We start from the raw sequence: 21225 nt of genomic DNA, 5'->3' as shown, positions 1-21225 counted from the left end.
CCTAGAAGCCTCCCTGACACCCCGGGTTTCACTCATCTCTACTCACACATGTTCAATCCATATTAGTTGAAAGAAGTAGAAGTCAGTCCCCGCTGCCATGGTTTGCTTGCAAGCAAAATGAGGGATCCAGACAGGATCTTACAAACCCTTCCAGACTCCAAAATTCTGAGTTGATAATGATGAGCATATTTTAGGCAAGCAGTCACCAAACAGCTTGAGCTGTGATCACCTATTGCTTTCTGTCAATAGGTCCTTCTCCATGGGGTTCATCACTCTCTCCCACCCTGGGGAGGGGAAGAGTCATCTCCTCCCTCCTTAGCAGGTGGTCTATTAGGGGCATAGGACTCTGTGGAAACCAACAGTTGCTTCTCATCCCTGCATCCCTCAGCAGCACTGTGCTCACCTGAGTGATAGAGACCATTTGCTGATCCTGGTGGTGAACAGCAGGGGCTTACCTACCCACAGTCATCGTCTAGAGCTGCATTAGGGGCAAGGCACAGCTGAGCCCCTTCCTGCAGTGTTCATCTTTGAGGGGCACTAAAACATGATAGGAATAAATCAGAAATCTGGTGCCAGGAGAGCCAGGTTTCCATACACACATGCCTCCGTATGCTGTGTAACCACCAAATTCAGCCAGTCCTGCTTCCACTAAAGGCAAATGGACCTTTGAAGAGAAAGACAGAGCTTTGTAGGCTTGGATATTCTCTGTTGAGCCTTCTTTGAGACACCAATTCGTTTTACTCTGCAACTCAAATTCTGAAACCGAATAATGCATGACATCTCTCACCAGGAAGGATTTTATTTTCTCTCACCAGGAAGGATTTATTTTATTATCTAAACTAGACCTAAATCCCTTATTATACCTTCTAGTAAGTTGTCCAGTTTGGAAAAAAACCTTTTTTTCCCCTTCTTAAAAAAAATTATTTACTTATTTATTCATCTTTGGCTGCGTTGAGTCTTCGTTGCTTTGCGCGGGCTTTCTCTAGTTGTGGTGTGTGGGCTTCTCATTGTGGTGGCTTCTCTTGTTGAGGAGCACAGGCTCTAGGCGCGCAGGCTTCAGTAGTTGTGACACGCAGGCGCAGTAGTTGTGGCACACGGGCTTAGTTGCTCCGTGGCATGTGGGATCTTCCTGGACCAGGGCTCGGATCAGGGCTCGAACCCGTGTCCCCTGCATTGGTAGGTGGATTCTTAACCACTGTGCCACCAGGGAAGTCCCAAAAATACTTTTTTCAAACTTCAGAACAAACACCTAGCTCCAGTCTACGGAGCACAATGACGAGCCACCTAAGACCGGCACATCCTTCCCCTTAACTCATCCCGGAGGCCGTGTAAACCTGTGCTCAGGCTCTGGATTCAGGCTACAGTTTAAATCCTGACTTTACTACACGAAATCATAAGGAAGTTTACTTTAGCTCTGAGCCCGTTTTCTCATCTGTAAAATGGGGATAAAAACAGTATTCCTCTTAGGGCTATGAAAATTAAATGACATGCTTGTAGATGGCTGGCACAGTAGGCAGGTGCTCAACGAGTGACAGTTAACCAGCACTAACAGTAACCTTCGCTGTGACGAGAGGAAGGCACCCTCATGAAGACGAGGACACTCACTGTTGCGGAGGCCAGTGGAGAAGTTAACTTGTCTGTGATTTTACAGATCTGTTCTTTAACAGGCTGCTCCTGCCGTGAGTCCACACTCTCAATCTAAGGGATCTGGAACCTAGTTGGCATTTTCACCACAAAGCCACATATATTAAGTCTCACCACACACAAATGCGCTTCCTGCACACGAGGTTCTAGTATGCAAAACCCACCCATCCAATCCAAACTCTGGCTGAAATCCCTTCTAAATGTACTCATCTTTAGCTTCCTTTCACTCCTGTGCCTCCTGAGCTATAGCGCAAATGCATGCAGCTGTAACCAGAGGGCAATGGTTACACCCAGGACAAGGGCCTCAAAGCCCAGTCTTCCTCGTCAGACCTGCGGCTCTGCCTCCTGATGAAGGGCAGCAAGCACTTCTTAACCCACTTTGCTCGCTGAGGCTTCAGTCTGGGGACTGGAATCTCTAATTAGAATTTCCACGTTCATCAGGGGGCATCTTTATTTGTAGTAATAAAATGGGGACAGAGCATCACCTCCCAAGCCTGACAGCTGTATTGACAAATATTCCCTAATGGCAGTAGAAATAGGTGATGGCAACCGAATCACAGACTGCACCCGAATGACAAAAGTTACGTTTAATTTACAATGTAATAAAGGTTACAGGTAAAAAGCTACACATAAAGCGTGAAAAGGCCTATTACACAAATGTACAAATCTCTGTACAAAGCTCACATCAATGTGTCCTACCTTCGTCTCCTATGTTTGTTAACCAGGTCTAGTCTTGGAGCTCTGGACAACGAGAGCTCTCAGTCAAGGGGGGGAAAGAGCCTCCAAATCAACATCTGAAGATGTCCTCTTCGAGATATCCATTACTTCAAAGTAAAATCTTTTCCTTTTTAATTGACATTGCTCTAACTGGTCATATCCTTTATATTGCCTTCATAACACACTTGAAAAGGAAAGTAATGCCTTAGAGAGTAGAGGACAGTACTCTGGAATCAAATGAGAAACTTCAGCAAGTAGAGTACTCAGGTTTGACAAGAAAAACAGGTAAAGTTCAAACAATACTGTAAGTTTAAAACTATCAACCTGTGTCTATGGCACTGGTCACAGATGAAGAAAAATCAAAATGTTCTCATTCTAACAGAAAGGACAAAAGAGAAAAGCCTAACTACTGGACCTCAAAACCACCGACCCAGGAAAACTTCTGAGTTGTTTTAAACCTTAGCTTAACTGAAGCATTCTAAACCCTCTTGTTAACCTGGAATCCGTGGCAACCCTTCTGCTACCTGGGACTTGCAGGATAGTAAATATAAATCAGGCTGCTAATCCCACAAAGCTGGCAATGCTACTGTCACCTCCACAGCTCTACATTCAACCTGAGGGCCTGGAGTCTCTCCCTGGGGTAAATAATTTTTTAAAAAGTGATCCTAGAAAGAGGGAGAAAAGAAAAAAGGAGATAATGGAAAGAGTGCAAAAGAGCCAGGGCAGTCTATTTAAAAGGATGTATGAAACATTTCTCTTCAATGAAAGTGTTCTGAAGACAGGTCTTTCTGGGATACTTCAACCCCACCCCCAGTTTTAATATTACATGGTTAGGACCCCAGGAGACATTCTGAAAGACGATACTGCACACATGGAAAGTTTTTCTCCCTAATTCATTAGCTCCCCCATCACCCTTCCACCCTGTTCCCACCCAATCCCACCCTCCTCCATTACCAAAAATATCAAATCAGTAAGGAAGGTGTGGGCTTCTTGCCCGGCCAAGCCTCTTTTGCATATTTTTTCTTCTTGGGTTCGTTGACAGCTTCAGGGTTATAGACGGCAGGGTTTGGTGCAGGGTTCATGGTCACTGCTGACGGCACGACGGGAGTCAAGTCCACGTCAGGAGCGAGGTTCGGGTATGGCATGGGCAAGCCACCGATGAGTGCTGTCCCGTGGATGCCATGCGGCTGGGAGCCGGCTTCACTGTGCGTGGGGGGCAGGCCCCCATAGAGTCCTCCACTGAATGCAAAGTTCTGCATGCGCCTGTTCCCTGATTCCTCCAGGCCCAGGGAGCCAGGGCCCTCCACCCGCTTCTTCTGTGGTTTATAGAGAAGACAAGAAGTGAGACACAAGAGTGCTGTTAGCCTGTTCTATTGCAGTCCTCGAAAAACTGGGGAAGGCCCCTAAACCTCTAACTTGTTTTGTTTCTTAAACAACCCATCTCACTGTCCTGAAATCTCAGGGTTTGAAGAGACCTTACAGTGGTCATGTAACATCACGGCTCCCAAACACTGCCCCACACAAAGTGGTCACCATCCTACATCAAACTGAGAAAAATGAGGCTAGTGTGTGAACTTTCCATAAAGTAAGATTTATCCAGTTTAAGTGACCATTCTTTACCCTAAGGTCATACTCCTCCCTCTTGTTTTCAATGTTAAAATGCCCTTTCAGGAATCAGAGGTGATAATAGATGGAGTAAGTATTTCCATTTTTCTTTTTTGGGGGGAAAGTAAAAAGTTAGTGTCTTCCTGTTGGGCACCTAATCTGAGAGCAGAACAAATCTGTGGTGGCTGCAGGCAGCTTACTGGCTGCCTGGAGCGGGAGGAAGCCGACAGCAGAGGGACGCAGGGGAACTTTCTGGGGTGATGGAAATCTGTATTTTGATTATGGTGGTGGTTACCCAGGTGTATGTATCTGTCAAAATTCAAATTATACTTTAAAGGCAACAGAAAATTCCAAAGGGTGAAGAAAAAAGAGAAAAGTGCCCAAGGGGAAATGTAACACAAATACTATGGAGTTGTATGGAAAAATTTCATCTTATACTTTTTCACACTGGACTAAAGTTCAATGAAAGATCCTCCCTCACCCCTCTACTCCTTTTGCATGAACTTGACACATTTTATCAATCTATTCTAATATATTCTAAAGATTTTTAAAAAAATAAAACTCCCTATAGCATCTCTGACCAGCATCTTCCAATCACATTTGAATACCTCTACTAATAGGGATCTACTTCCAGGGGCCACTTGCTCCCTTTTGGAGCCCTAGCTGGCAGGTGGTTCTCCACATGTTGAGCAATCAGAACACCTCTGTAACTTCCACCTCTTGGTTCTTCAACAGAGCTGCTCTTTAAACCTAATCCAATGTGGGCTGGCTTTCCTATCTGTGCCATCCCCATTCACAAAATAAAGATGTGGTAAAGGCCAGAGGTGCCATGCAGAAATGCAACAATGTCTCTTCTTTGCCTAATAGCTTACTTTGAGTCAAGAAGGGAAGGTTAAAGAAAGGTGGGTCTCTCTGCACCCTGCTGGGAGGTAAATTTACAGACCCACATCACACCATAATTTACATGCAGGATCAAGCTAGCTGGTCACCTGCAGCCTCTCTATGGCACTCCAGGATCCCTACACATAGATGGGGTAAATGGATTTCCACAGTATGAAAAATGGGAAAGGAGCAGAGAATGTTTTAAAATTAAGCACACACTTAACACGTACCTACATATAAAAGAGTGGGTTTTTAAACCAGACTATATGACATTTCAAATACTGTCACAACATGCTTCCTACCTTGACTGGGACCACTGCAGTCTGCACCATGTTCCGGAAGCGACCAACTGAGGGATCCACATCCTCTGCAAAAAGACACGAGGGCAGGGTTAGTTCAGTAACCAGCTGGGAGGATTAAAGTTATAGGGCTCAATGCGAATAAAGCAATCACAGTCATTCATATTAAAACAGTAAAATACAGCTAACACTTCAAGTGTTTACTGGGTACTGTGTTAAATCCTCACAACAACCCTACGAGGTAAGTACCACTACAATAAACATTTAATAGATGAGAAAACAAACTCAGGCTTGGAGAAGGAAAGTGACCGGCCCAGTCACCTTGCTGGAGAGGAGCCAGGATATAAATCTAAGCAGCCAGAAACAGGCCTGTGCTCCGGACTATGTGCTACACCGGCTCCCCCCGGTTCTTTCCCATTCCACATACCTCCTTCTTTTGAGGGAAGACATCAATAATCTCATGTTAGTGATAAAAAGAGGTCACACACCACATACCTTGCTAACACCCGCTCATTAGCAAATAACAGAATTAGGATTCAGACCCAAGGCTTCTAGCTTAACTTCGCCTTTCAACCTGAACAACTGTATATAGGCATACCTTGTTTTATTGAGTTTCATTTTACTGTGCTTTGCAGATATTGTTTTTTTTAAAAAAAAAAACAACAAATTGAAGGTTGGTGGCAACCGTGCATTGTCAGACGATGGTTAGCATTTTTTAGCAATAAAGTATTTTGTAATTAAGGCATTGTAAAGAAACAAGTACACTGCTTTTGTAGACATAATGCTACCGCACACTTAACAGTTTACAATATAATGTAAACATAACTTTTATATGCACTGACAAACCAAACAAATATGTGTGACTAGCTTTGATATTCACTTTACTGAAGTGGTCTGGGACCAAACCCACAATTCCTCCAAGGTGTGCCTGTACAATTAAGACTCACTAAAGGATCTGAAGCCCCTGTCCAGGCAGGGTGGGACCGCGGCTCCCTTTTCACAGCTTATACACACACTATTGAACCCTACGAAGCTTCTAGCTTCATTTATTCACTGTGCCAGAAGAATGCACTAAGACCAAGTAAGGGACATGCTTGTAGTCAGTCAGTCTCTCATTTACTGGACATCAGGCACGGAAATAAAGAACAAGACACCGTCCTGCCTGTAAGGAGTTCACAGTTGTAAAGCCAGACAGGCTAGGATACAATGGAGGTGCTTGAAGAGTGGTGCAAAAATAGTTTTCTTGGAGCACAGAGGGGAGATTGGGCTGGATCACCTAGAATGAACAGTTTTCTCACTGAAGACTGAGTGTGGGGAAACAGGCAAGCATAGACTTATTATCATTACTAGAAACACTACTCGAGGGCCCTTTTATCTTAATGCAGTGGCAGGAAAGGAGCTGCTTCCCTAATAGATGTTGTTCACCTTATTTTAATGTGTTGAGGGCACTTGCTATTTAAGAAACACTCTTGTGAGTCCCTTTGGAATACAAAGATTCCTTATTTAACTTGAATAATTAGTCCCTGGTTTATTCGTTTTAAGTCTGGCTTTTCACATATTAGGGTGCCTCTAAGGAACATACCCTGGAATTATTTTCACAAACAATCGATGTTCAATGAATGAATAGCTTCTATATGGAAGAAGAAAGAGGAAAAGATATCCAGGCTCATCAGGAAGGAGAGGTCTCTAAAAAAGGCACCCTTATCTTCTCTCTCATTACCGTAACAGCCCTGCTCCAATCATCCCTTCAGGAAAGCTAAATCAAGTGCAAGAGCAACTGGAGCCCAAGAGGCATGGCTAACGGGGTATGTGGCCCACAAACACAAGAGGCCTGCGGAAGTGGGGGCTAAGCCATCTGGGGGACCCTGTCCTGTGCTGGCTGAACGGTGCTCAGGCCTCTCACCCTCTCCTCATTCTCTAGCCATTCGACTCCTAGAGAGGGGGTCTGCCCATTGCAGGAAATCTCTGCTCCTGGAAGATCTACCGAGAAGTTTCTTGCTAAGTCTACTTCTAGTATAGGAAAGTCTGCATAGGTAAAGGCAAAAGGGGTGGCGGATGATGATGAGGACAATGGCTAACACTTACCAAGGGCTACTGAGTGCCAAGCACAGATATGAGGTATTTTCACATATATTAATCATTTAATCTCCCCACCAATCCTGAGACCAGTAGTCATGTCACTGGCCAGGGTCAAAGAGCTACTAAGCGGAGAGGTGGATTTCATACCTAGGCCCTCTGATCAGAGCCCACGCTCTTAAACACTATGCCATACTCTGTCTGAACGTACTGCCTTAATAAAGCTGCAAGACAATAATTTTCTTTTTTTTCCTTTTTCTTTTTTTTGGGCATGCCGTGCAGTATGTGAGATCTTCGTTCCCCAACCAGGGAGTGCAGAGTTTTAATCACTGAATCGCCAGGAAGTCCCACAATAATTTTCAAGGAGAAAAACAGAACATATCAGACCCCGAGTCCTGAAAGAGACTTAACAAATTATCTAGTTCAGTGATTCCCAAACTGTTGGCTGTTCATCAGTACAAACAGGAGCTTATTAAAACTACAAATGTCTAGGTCCAACCCCTAGAAACTCTTATCTGGCACTCAGAAATAAACTTCCCAGATTAGTCATCCAGCTCCTGCCCAAACATTTCCCTTGGGCATTCAGTACCTTGAGAAGTAATTCATTCCACTTCACACATCATCAAAAAGTGAACAAAAGTCACTAGAATGAATGCCCCAATCTCTTTCACAGGAATTCTTTTAATTCTTCTTCTAAATATAAGAAGGATTCGTTGTTGCTTTTCATGCTGAGCCAAATATTTGCTACTCACAGGCTCTGGTTTCGCCTCCTCCGTCCTCCCGAAGGTCAGCCTTGCAAACATCCACCTCAGGGTGCCTCCCTCCAATCTACTCTCCCTCACGTACAGCTCCCAGCATTTAGGGACCACTTTCCATAGCTGGGAGTCTCCTTCCCTCAAGACTACATAACACATTTAGTACTTAAGGCCATGCTTGCATTTAGTAACACATTTGGGTGAGTTCTGCTCAGAACACAGGCCACCGGGTTACTGTCCCCCATTATTCTATTAATGCAATTTTTTTTTTTTTTTTTTCTTTGTAGGTACGCGGGCCTCTCACTGCTGTGGCCTCTCCCGTTGCGGAGCACAGGCTCCAGATGCGCAGGCTCAGCGGCCATGGCTCACGGGCCCAGCCGCTCCGCGGCATGTGGGATCTTCCCAGACCGGGGCACGAACCCGTGTCCCCTGCATCGGCAGGCGGACTCTCAACCACTGCGCCACCAGGGAAGCCCCTATTAATGCAATTTTAAACTGTACTTGATTAGTTTCCATATCCCCCTGATGACTCAGACTGCATTTTTAACTAACTAAAATCCTTATACCTTTTTTTTAACATGAGCTGTCACTGGAGCAGATTTTCTCCATTTAAATAACTGACATTCTGAAACTAAATGCAGGACTTGAAAGTTATTCTCACTGCATTTCAATTTGGGATATAAAAGCAACTTGTTAGTCTGGGATCCCTGTTTCCATCCATGAAGGTTTATTTTCAAACAAGATTTTTGGAATCCCAATTCCATCTTCACTGTATAAACTGCACCTCCCAGCTCCATGCCATCCACCTCCCAGAGTACTTGAGATATAACATGAGCCCAATAAACGAATGGTGAATGACGGAACAAATGGGTAAACTCAATGGCCTTCCCAGAAACTGATGCTCTCATCTTGCTGACGTTTCCATACAAACTATCTATAAATTAGGACCTTACAGAGGCAAGTCTTCAATGCGATTAATAGTAGCAGAAAGTTCTCCAATCTTAGAGTTACCAATCATACATGGAACCCTATGACAATAGTGTCTGCTCTGACCTATACTTAAGCTCCACTATACCTGGATCAGCAAAGGAGAATTACAGCCTTCCTTCATCTACTTCTTTCACACTGCAACTGGATAATGCTTGAGTTTCAGGGCACTCCATCAATGTACAGGCATACCTTGGTTTTACTGCACTTCACATATACTGAGTTTTTTATAAATTGAAGCTTTGTGGAAACCCTGCATCAAGCAAGTCTATCAGTGCCATTTTCCCAACAGCATTCACTCACTTCGTGTCTCTGTGTTACATTTCTGTAATTCTCACAATATTTAAAACTTTTCCATTATTACTATAGTTGTAACAGTGCTCTGTGATCAGCAATCTTTGTTGTTACTATTGCAAAAAGATTACAACTCAATGAAGGCTCAGACTAGCATGGTTAGCATCTTTTAGCAATAAAGTATTTTTTAATTAAGGTACGTACATTGTCTTTTTTAGACATAATGCTATTGCACACTTAACAGACTGAAGTTGTGTAAACGTAACTTTTACATGTACTGGGAAACTAAAAAATTCATGTGACTTGCCTTATTGCAATGCTTGAACTGAACCCAAAATATCTCCAAGGTATGCCTGTTCTGTACAAAAATATCTCCCCTCAACATAGCACCTGTTATCCTAAACCTTGTACAGAAACATTACAACTGACCTACAGGCTGTGTACACTACTCTCTGACATCACAGCTTTTTCATCAGAAAAAACTAGGAAGATACCTCACCTGGGTTGATGATCTCATCATCCTCACTAAAGGTCACCCGTGAGTTCTTCCTCTTCCTCTTTGGTCTCTGAATGTCCAGATTCCCCTCCTCAATGGTGAGAGTGGAAATCCGCTTGTTGTGGGCAGTGTTGAACTCCGTCAGGTTCTGGGACAGGGTTCACACAGGAAAGACAGGAATAAGTACACAAGGAATTTGAAGGAGAATATTACCAAATAAAGGGCAGGAAGATATTAGGAGCTAACCTTGACCTCTCCACACAGATGAGATTCTTTTCTGCATTCAGAAAAGATTCATTACCGTCCCTAGACAGCTAATACCAGCAAGCCTCAATTTGACAGAATGTGGAACATCTTCATTGACTAGTGCGGCAGTGATATTCAAAAGGGAGTGAAGGACCTTGAGATGAAGACAGGTCATCTGTGCAAAAACCCTTGAGTTGAGGTTTTGGGTTTTTCTGAATAAAGTTTATCATGTCTTCATGCTGAGAATTAAAAGAATACAACTGGGAAGAAATCCAAGAATTGTTTTTAAGTAACAGAGACGAGAAAGGACAACTGACAGCTTCTTTCCCAGTAGCTCTCTCCTTTAAAACTTGTAAGGACGTTACCAGTGCACTGAATATCTGGCATTAATGTTTTGTCACTCCCCATCCCTTCATCTGGCCCCATTTCTACTCATAACTATCTATCCATCTCAGTGATTAACTTGGCCTCATCACTGCTGCCTGCCTCTTCCCAATCACCTGGACTTATTCCAATCTGTACTGCAGTTTGAGACATCCCAAATGTCTTGAGAACAAGGACCCAGAGATGACCTAACATACTGAACTAAAAGACAGGAAGGCATGGAAGCAGCCTGGAAGAGAATGTGCAAGAGTGACTGCCAACCAGGTCCCTGGCTATCAGGCTACTTCTTTAGAACAAAATAACTTCTAAGTTGTAAGACTGCTACTGTGCTTTTCTTCCTAAGGGCTGGGAAACTGTCTCGGTATACAAGAATAGTAAATGCATGTGGGTGGTTAAGGACAGGCTGGCGTTTGATCTACCTGGATAGACCAGCCACACCAATGCAGTGATAGACACGTGAAGACAAAAGCTACATCACAAACTACTGGGGTCAGCTCTAGAAAAGAAAACCTTAGCACATTAAAATTACATCTTGTAAAATTCATGGCCTTCAGGGCAGCCAGGCCCAGAGCAAAAGTAATCAAGTTCTACTCAGAAGATTCTTGGGCTGACTGGACAATATCAAAAACAGCTACATAAATGAATGAAAGCTTCAATCTCTGTGAGCTAGTGTTGTTCAAACAAACTTTCTGGATGATAGAAATGTTTTCTATCAGTGCTATTCAATATGGTTAGTCACTAGCCAAATGTGATTACTGAGAACTTGGAATGTGGTTAGTGGCTACTGCATTGGACAGTGCAGCTCTAGAGAAATGTAACTCCCAGCCTTGGCTTCTAACATCCACTGAAAGTGCACAAGACAACCATAAAGGTCTACTGGCAGGAGACCCAGTCTCCTAGTTAGCCCTGGTTATACATAACCAAACCCACACAATGCAGCTCTCCAAGGGCCACACCACACTGCCAAAGTGGCAAAGGCTTATCACTGGGCTCAAGAAAACCTCCAGTTGCTAAGTCACTGGCATTTCAAACTACACAGAACAGCTACACACTGCAAAAGCCAGCGTCCCAAAAGACATAACAATGACATAGACAATGGAATTACATCAAGCTCTGTTTCTTCCTCTGGAAGCCCCAGTAAGCCCTTGAGTTCATCATCCTCTCCACCCATCTTCTCATCTCCTTTCACAGCCGATGGCAATGTCTGAGGCTTCTCACGCAGAGTGTATGCCCTTGTGGATGCACCAAATGAGACCGTGGAATCGATGGGAATTTGCTGAGGCTTGTGAGGCTCCAACCGAATGTGACCCAAGAAAGTGCCGTGTGCTGGGAATAACCAAATCAGAAATGTAAGAGAGGAAAACAAACAAACAAACAAACAAACCTGAGTTGTAGAAGGGAATGTAGCTCCTGCCAGCACATCAGTTTTGCTTTTTAAAATGGAAATGGCACTGGGTCCACTTTGCATCCCTTGTCATGGGTCACAATGAAAAGGAAACTCCTTCACTGAATCTTGAATCTCTTCAGTGGATTTCTTACACATCTTCAGACCTGCTGTTACCCCACATAACAAATACCACTGCTTGCTCTCTGCTGCCAGACAGGCTTGGCTCCATTCTGGGTCCAGCAGGAATGGTTCCAACCCAGCAATAGGCATGCCCGCTAAGGCAGGAGACAGGAATTGCTATGGTCTGACCTCTCCAGCCCCAAGTCTAAGGAACATAGAAATTGCTGGCCTGGTGGCAGTTATGTTTGGGGTTTCCCCAGGATAAGAAATGAGGTTGGCTGAAACAGGTGCAATATCAATGGCAAGGCAAGCCAAAATCCTACTGGAGAGTCTGGATATCTTTCCATGTCTGCATTCTGCATATTATGAAATGGAGAGAAAAGATGAGATAAATTTGCAAGTAAGTACTTATGAGACAATGCTCTCCAAAACCATTATATAAGCATACTGGGGTGATGTGTGCGTGTGTATGGGGAGCGGGGAAAGGAGTAAAACACGATCAACCCAGGAAGCAGATCCTTTACATTTCAAGCTGTAATTATACATAGGCAAAAATGAACAAATTTCAAGGCCCCATGCAGTCAAGTCTCAACTGCATTTCTGGGATTATCTTTGACAAACTTGAAAATCTTATTAGTTGGAGTATGCTCATAGAATTAAAATTGATATTATTAATATCACAGCAAAATGTAGCTGGGATAAAGAGCCCATTATAAAAAATTAACTTTTGGTCAAAACAAGTTTTGTTTTTTTTTTAATGTCCTACTGTACTACAACTCTACTACATTAATGGAGCTAATCACAGCTTCTGCTTAAATTGGACCACAATCTATCATGGGCCTATAAACACATTCCTTAGTTCCTGGATGCTTTTTCTGTTCTCTGTATATACTTATTGCTCTCTCCAGGAAAGTGCTCCCCAAAACCCTCTTCTCTCTCCAGTCATCAATTATTCCAGTAAAATAGGAAATATCACAGGAATGGAGAACAACTAATTTAAAAACCAAACATAAACTTCCTTGATAAGCAACAAAACACAATTTCAAAACTGAAGAACCCAAAGAGCATTTTCACACTGCCCAAAAGACAATGTGTGAAATAGGATGGGATATGAGTTACTTACTACTGTTGAGATCTATTAGGAAAACTCTCTTCAGATGCTTATGGTAGACCAAGGCAGCGTGGACCCGAGAGCAAGACTGGTGGTCAATGGTAAAGTCACACAAATCAGGGTTTCTCCCAAATAAGTAATACTTCTTCTCATCAATGATCAGTTTCTAAATAAATTAAATTAAATATTACTTAAAGCTTGTTTCAACAGGGTTTAGCAAAAATTCTTCCAATAAACTAAGTAGAGCATCTTAAGATAAAATTCCTTGTCAAAGGAAGTATTTATATTTACTATTATTCTTCAAGATAAAGAGCTCAGAATAATTTACGAACATTGGGGGATGGATGGCAATTAATCTCCCCAAATGTAGTGGTCAAATGTTTAGTGTTGATATGAAAAGAACTTTCCTAATCGTATTAGATGTAAATGGCATGCAAGAGTGGTTGTCTTCTGACCATTGGAAATTTAAGATTTCACTGAATCTTAATTTTAGGTCAAGCAGGAAACACAAAGCATGCCTATAAAGTAATAAGACCGCTTTTTAGAAAAATATATATTCAAATGAAGATTATCAATTGGTTCAAAAAGGAAGGGGATAGAAACACCTATCTATATTCTAATCATGCTGCCAGAGACCCAGAGTATTTCTGGAACCCTCTTTAGAAACTAGAATTACATTAGACATCATTGTATGAGCCTCTAAATCTAACTTTATTGTCCCATTTCATTTTGCCCACAAAAAAGCATTACTCAAAGTTAACTCTAAATGAGTATTTGCTGTGTCCAAATACGGAACAACCTCACAGGGCAAAGATTTTCCAGGTTTGGGGGTTAGGGGATGTAGGGATTAAACATTTATTGAAGAACTACTATTGCTAGGCATTTTTAAGTATTATGTCATCTAATCCTCAAAACAACTCTGTGAACCAAGTATCACCTTTACTGTTAAACATAAGAAAATAGATTCAGAGAGATGAAGCCACGTATCCAAGGCAGTCCAGCTGGTTAAGTAGCAGATCTGGGGTTTAAACTCAGGTGTGAAATGACCTGCAATGCTAACATTCTAAACAACAGTGCCATGGGTCTGAAACAATTCTGAGAAGAGGTCCAAAATGTTTCTAGCCACTGCTGTGGTACTGGAAAAAACAAAACTGTATAAGGCCCCAATATAATAGCAGAAAAGAGGATTTCGCAGACCAGCAATCTATTATTTTAAAAATTGTAGGGGGTGACACAGTATTGTTAACTTTTCTTTTGCCATATGAGAACTATTTTTTTAATTGTCACCAATCAGTATTATAATCATTTTATGAAAGATAGGTCATTTTAACAAATAAGTAAGAAGAGGGATAAAGGACCACTCTTCGTGCTGAATTTATGAAAAACTCACTACACTGTCTTTATTTTTCTTTTAGCCCATGATCAGTAAAGCCTTTGCCACAGACTGGTTGTAGACTGGGCCATCATAGATGAAGGACTCTGGATAAATTTTCGCTAACACTGCTTTCAGTTCTTAAAGTCTACAATATGAGTACTTGAAGAATAACCCTCATTCATATACATTATGTTGTTCCTTTAAGTTTTGGGGGTTTTCTTTGGCTGTGCCACGCGGCTTGCAGGGATTTCAGTTCCCCCACCAAGGACTGAACCAGTGCCCTCGGCAGTGAAAGTGCCGAGTCCTAACCACTGGACCGCCAGGGAATTCCCTGTTTTTCCTTTAAACACAAGGTCTCACTAAGCTCTAGTTCACATTTCACACTATGCTCCTTCTAAAATCCCTGAGAGAAGACAACACAAAGTTGAGTAGGGAAGTATAGTCAAACTAGGATGTACCAGGCTAGGAATCAAGAGGCTTATATTTCATTCCTGGCTATGTCATTGAATCCACAGTGGGCTACAATTCTCCCCTATGCTTTATGTAGCTGGTTCTGGTTCTTACAAAACCAGAAATACACCTCACGTACTAATAACTGTTAACAACTGCTGAGTACTTATGTGCCTATGTGCTATGAGTTTTATGCTATGTCATTCCATCCTCACAACCACTCTGTGAAGTAGGCAGGCACTATTATTCCTATTTTTATAGATAGGAAAAGTGAGGCACAAAGAAATTAATTAATATACGCAAGTTCACACAGCTAGATATTTATAAACTGGATTAGAAATTTCAGGTTTGTCTGACTTCAGAGTCTAAGCTTTTTAAACCACTACATTATATATTTTCTTCACTCTTCCTGCGTCAAAAAATCCACCATATGGCAAAAAACATTTTAAGGAATGAACAAGTACTATGGGTCACACTCTTAATTGTTTTTTAAACAATCACTTACCCAGTTCCTTCCCAGCTTAGCCTTTAAGGCTCAAAATAGGTATGGGGGTCACCTCTGGGAAACCCTGTCCAACAGTGCCCACCTGCTGCTGGCAGAGCTTGTCCCAGGCCCCTAGTGCTAGGGAGCACCAAGATTCAACAACAGCCTGACAGCTCAGTCACACAAGCATCCCCATGTCTGCTCAGACCCAAGTATTAAGATTTGGGTTAAAAATAAGACAATGCTTCAGAATTGAGAGAGCCCTGAAATTTCAGCATCTTATTCTCTCTAGATAATATCTATGCAGGTTGAATCTCACTGCATTTCTCATTCATATTTATGTGCACATAGATTATGTCCTCATAAGCTTAAATTTGCTAACCAAAGTGTTCACAGGCTAGACTTAAAGAAACAGTACATAAGATCACCAGCACTTGGGCTCTAATATAAAATTGACCACATTTCTATGATTCTAAGCTGCCAGTACCAGCGATTTAGGTGTTTAGAGGGGAAAAAAAAGAAAGGGCCTCCAAATTAAATATATACATTCACTATTAAAGGCATCTCAATTATAGAAATGTGAAAATGTAGGGGGAAAAAAAGTATGCCTCAGAAGCAAGAAAATGTGTGAATTCTTAGACAATATGCTTCTTCTGTCCAAGTGAATGAAATAATGCATTGGTCTTTCAATAGCCACTAAGCCACAATTTCTTAACTAGCTATGGCTAGTACCATTATTCAGTTGTGCCTCTGAGTTATAACTCAGAGTGTATCTTTACACACTGGGCTTAAAAGACTCATGGCTTTTGTTTTAATATTGCACTTCTTAAACCCAGCTATCACAACACATCACAAGCCTCTGACATAAGGCTAGGACATAGATAGCTCGGTTAGTATCAAGTGCTGCCTAAATCCTTAAAAAATAAGCACATCTCGTGTCTATTCCTCTCGGAAACAATACAGTGATGTCTAAGTATTGTAACATGACAGTTCCGTGGCAACTCAGCACACCTAAGAGCACTGAAAGAGAACATTATCACTTAATGGAAACCAGTAATTAGAAGGATGTTTGACAAGTCAGAGTGCTTTGAAAGTATAAATTATTTCGCAGAGGAATATGACATTATCATTAAAGCTAGCCCTCCTTGTCTGTTTCTTCCTGTAGTAAAGTAAAGATTTACTAAATTCTGGTTATATATAAAAAAAGACTCCTATATGTCTATTTAGCAACAATATTTTATATGTGTGGAACAGTCTACAGTGTAACAAAACAAAACAAAACAAAAAATATTTTAGCTAACTTATTCCCTTGAATAATCTTGGTACTCTGTAATCTTTAAGACAGAAGAACACATGACAAAGGGGCTCTAAGTGACTGGCTCAGGGCTTGATGAATTAATAAGAGAATTCATCACAACTCATGCCTTAATACTTTGCAAAATACGTGGGTATCTCTACAACATCCTGAAAGTGAAAACACTGTATTTATAGAACATCCTGCAGGAGACCTCAAAGACAGCTTTTCATTATGGAGTGCAATGTTTTTACTATATATACCAAAGAAAAATAACTGCACTCAATAATAGGGCCTTGAACTTAAATTCTATCTGAGCAAGCAAACATAAAATTGGTTGAAGACACAGAGACTCACAACTCCACAGTCAGAGTGGGCTTAATCTCCATCTCTTGGTAAATAAATGGTAACATAAGGATTTAAAAAAAGTACACAACCTAACAGCTAATCAAAATTCATGTTCTCTTGAAGTTCTATGTGGTTTTCATTCTAGAGACTTGTAGAAAAGCTGGAATTCTGCTCAACTTGTCCTTTATAGTACTTATTTCAATTATAATCATGCAAATTTTTGTTTGATTCTGTTGTTCCCATCAGATGATTCCTTTGAGGACAGGAACCACATTTGTTCTGTTCACTGCTATAGTCCTATGCCGAGCACAATGACTGGCACATAGTAAGTACTCAGTAAATGTTTTGAATGAATGAATGAATTTTGTCACCATTTCCATTCTCTTTTTTGAGCAAGTATCGTAGTTTACTATCTTCTTTGAAGAGTTTTGGCTTGAATCTCATAAAAGCAACTTAAAAGTTAAATTCAATCTACATCATTCACTGTCTTCTTCAATTACTACAGATCTTGCACCTTCCATACAACTCCACATACTCAGAGAGAAGGAATTCACCAAGTTATAGGGCATCCAGTTTGACTGAGGCCTACAAGGCCATGATCTACTAAAACCCTTCATTTGGAAGGTGAGAGGAGTCACAAAAAACTGAGTGTCTGTGGAGATACATGGTTTTAATGTGTTATATCACCATGTGCTTTTAATAGAAAAAAAAAATCAGGATGAACGAAAGTAGCATTTCTGTAAAACAAAGCACAGGAGAGGAGGTGGAAAAGTGAGTCACTGGCAAAAATCTTTAGTGTGGTGGGAAAAAAAGGGAAGACATGTTACTTCCATACCTCAATTAGCTTGTCTCCTTTGACTACATCCAGATGTAAACCAGGAGGGGGTTTACCTGCCCTGAAAAATAAGTGTGAAAAAACATTTTCAGGATGAGTTTGTAGATGCTATTTACAATCATTATCCCATTCAACACTGTAGCTCTCTTACTAGCCTATAATTAGTTCACGTTCAAGCAGAAATGCCATCTACTTCACTGTTATTATAGCTCCTTTCTACATTTGACACTTACTTCCCCAGTGATTCAACTGCTCTGAAACATATTTTAGTGGATCTGTATTTAGAGCAGCACCAAAGAAACCCATATTTTAGCACTGGATTATCCACCTTGGAGAGAAAGCAGCACAAAGACTGCAAGTACTATAGCTGGGGTTGTCTGGTCACTTGGAGTCTGAATCTAAGATTTGCCACTACCATTAATTAATACCATATAAAGGCAGAATAAATCAGTTGGTGTCTGGGGCTGATCAAGACTAGACTCATCACAGAATAAGCAGAGGGTACTGTCCTGAGCTCTGAGTCCAAATCAGAGAAGTGTAATTAGGGAGCTAAGGCAATCCAAAACTATGCCCATGAAACCAGGTACCAATAAATACAAGACATATTTGTTAACCTTGAACAGGTCATTCTACAATGGCATGGGTAAGGGAACTTTTCTCTACACTCCTGTAACCACACCATCCAAGGGAGATACATGTATGTCAAAGCACCTAACACAGTGCCCGGTGCCTAACAGACGCTGAGGAAATGGTAGGTGATCTTATACAGCCTCTTCTAACTATAAGTTTACTGTCCTGGCCCAACTTCTGAAATCAATGCAGCAAGGAACCAAAATGGACACAGAATTTGTAGACTGAAGCAACTGGGTGTTACAAAAGTGCAGAGGGACCCAGAAAATAGCCACACATTCACTTGCTTCCTGTGTTTGCTCCTTTGAAGTTTGAAGGATGAACAATCTTGCCAGAGTCCCTACATATGCACACACAAAAATGCACCTGTTTACATCTAACTTAAGATGCAACACAGTCATCTCACAATCCTGACCCAACTCCTCTATGGAGGTTGTCAGTAAGACAAGTGCATTGGACAAAAGCCCATTTTGTCTGGAAAACAGGGAAAGCCAAGTTATGTCTAAAACATGCTTTCTGAACTCCTACTACGTGCCAGGCTCAGGTCTAGGAACTCGGAATATAAAGATGCGTTAGGCAGCCCTTGCCTTTGAGGATCTCTATATAACGAGGGCCAGAGAGTAACACAAACAATACACTGTGATGAGCAGAAATAGCCCCAACTCGGATGGGTCTCCTTGCAAGGCAATTCATACGTATTCATCGTGTACTCTACTCAAAGACTAAAATTATTCCATTATTCCCAAGAACTTGCGAAAGGAGGAAAGGGGTTCATCCTAACAAGCAATGATGCCCTCTGCTGCCCGGCTTCGCGCTGGTCGCTGAGGCGAGCTTGGGGGTAGGTCAGAGCCGTTCCTGCCCTCAGGGAGCTCCCAGTCTGCGAGAGACAGGCAAGTGCCGCACCCAGGCTGCATCAACAACCGCGGGATGCGGGGCTCTGAGCGGGGCGCCGGGGCCGGGAAGCTAGCTCGTGCGCGCTCGGGACAGAGAGCAGGGGGGCAGATACGATGCTCCATAAGAGCACCAGACAGGAGTTGGGGTAAGTTCGGGGTCAAGGCCCCGAAGCGCCCCGGCAACCAGCTGATTGCCCGAGGGGCTGCCTAAGCGAGCGCCTCAGAGCCCCCAACTCTGGGTTTCCCCAGTTCCTGGGCCCGGGCTCCGGGTTCCCGGTTCCTCCACACGCCGCCCGGCCCTACAGACAGTTCTCCCTCAGTCAGTCCCAGGATCCTTGGGCCGCTCGGCTCGCTACGAGAAACGAGCCGCCCGGCCAGCCCTGGCCAGCGTAGGCTAGGCCACTCCAGCGCTGGTCGCCCCGCCACTCACCAGGTCGGGCAGTCAAACAGCGGGAGGCTAGAGCCGGAGTTCGCGGCTGCTGCCATCTTGCTTCTCCCCCTCCCATTTGGCGGGCCTGAAGCACGCCGGGAAACTGGAAGACCCAGAGGAGAGAGGCGGCTTCCCAGCAGCCTGTGCGTATGCGCGCGCGCGCCCACCCACGGACGCATGGACGCGCAGACGCACAGGGCGCTTCTAGTAGCGGGGGGAACAGGGATAGGGTTTTGAGGTCTTTTTCAGTGCTTGATAGTTCGCTATTTACAGAGGTCAGGGTTTTCCTTGGCCGGGAGTTGTTTGAGGAAAATGGGCTCGTAAGGAGGGGTTCGGTTTCCCTCTACGTTCTTTCTGCAAACACGCTCCCAGGCTCTAAAATGTTGCGACTCCACCCTTGCTCTGGGCCTGCCCCCTCAGCCTTTCGACCCCAGTCTGGAGAGAAGCTAGAGGGTAGAGCTCAGAGATTGGAAAAACTCCAACTTTTCTGTTTCTCTTCTTCCGGTCCTTCTGCGTAGAGCTGCATGCACCGTACTCCCTTCCCCATTGTAACCCAAATCCGGCACTTGAGAGCTTCTGTAGTTTATCTGGGAAGCTACCTTTGGGGGTCATCTAAACTCTGGACAAACAGGAGCCAGGGACGGATCCAACCAGATGGCAGGCGTCCAGATCTTCAGTGTGCATGAATGAAATGGTTAATCAAGTTGAGGCCCCTTTGGATTTTAAAACTTTGGTCACAGTGACTAGATAGTGTAAGGAAGAATGAGGATTCAGGCATGCTTTAGGCCAACAGCTGGGTGAAAGAGACCAGCAGCAGGTCCTCTGGTTGTAATGGCTTATGTCTATTGAGTGCTTACTTATCTGTGCAAGTATATAGTTTCTATGAATCATCTCATTTAATTCTCACAACTCTCTTGAAATAGGTATTATGATTCCTGAGGGGTGGGTCAGAGAGATTGAGCTACCCAGCCTCACCCTAGAACAAGTGGTGAGTGGGATTCAAATCTAAATCAGTGTGATGCCAAAGGCCATGCTGTTTAATCATCGCTATCTGTCACATTTTGATGTTGGTGTGATCATATTAGCATGCAACTAAAGCCCAACACTTTTTCACTTTTGTAGAAAACATGGGAGGATTATCTGACCTTTTTTTTTCTTTCTTTTAAGGAAACCGAATGCAAAATTATTGTTCACCCATAAAGAGGCACTGACTGCACAGCAAGTTATCTCCTTCTATGGTGGAGTTATTTCTTTTCTTGATTGCTTGCTACTGTTCCTCTAGATTTTAAATCGAACATCAGCCTGTTCAAAAGAGTTTGCCCTTGGTGACATCTCTAGGCATCAAGATTTAGCTGCAGCATAATATTAACTTAGAATTTAAAATCATCAACTCTTAGGCAGGAGGATCACATTTTCTCCTGGTCTTCAAATGCACAGTGAACTCATCCAGCAAGGATGTTAACTGATCAGATCACTTTTTTTT

The 21225-nt window shown here is 42.7% G+C and overlaps 1 protein-coding gene across 1 annotated transcript; it reads right to left on the bottom strand.

Annotated features, from left to right (window-relative positions):
• Positions 1-2216: 2216 nt before the first annotated feature.
• On the bottom strand, positions 2217-19844 carry PPP1R8 (protein phosphatase 1 regulatory subunit 8). The gene is made up of 7 exons (XM_079915459.1): positions 19743-19844; positions 17790-17850; positions 13016-13169; positions 11491-11711; positions 9759-9903; positions 5151-5215; positions 2217-3677 (listed from the first exon to the last, which is right to left on the bottom strand). Exons 1-7 carry the CDS (start codon positions 19796-19798, stop codon positions 3324-3326), a joined length of 1056 nt encoding a protein of 351 aa, XP_079771585.1. The 5' UTR covers positions 19799-19844; the 3' UTR covers positions 2217-3323.
• Between the last annotated feature and the right edge of the window lie 1381 nt (positions 19845-21225).

Source organism: Stenella coeruleoalba, assembly GCF_951394435.1.
Source record: "Stenella coeruleoalba genome assembly, chromosome: 1".
In the NCBI taxonomy this organism is placed as follows: domain Eukaryota; kingdom Metazoa; phylum Chordata; class Mammalia; order Artiodactyla; family Delphinidae; genus Stenella; species Stenella coeruleoalba.
This window is presented reverse-complemented; position numbering and strand designations above follow the sequence as displayed.

Coding starts and splice junctions, on each gene's coding strand:
- PPP1R8 (XM_079915459.1), bottom strand. CDS start 19,798: ATGGCAGCAGCCGCGAACTCCGGCTCTAGCCTCCCGCTGTTTGACTGC. Junction 17,851..19,742: donor CTGTTTGACTGCCCGACCTG/GTGAGTGGCGGG, acceptor CTTATTTTTCAG/GGCAGGTAAACCCCCTCCTG. Junction 11,712..13,015: donor CCTAATAGATCTCAACAGTA/GTAAGTAACTCA, acceptor GGTTATTCCCAG/CACACGGCACTTTCTTGGGT.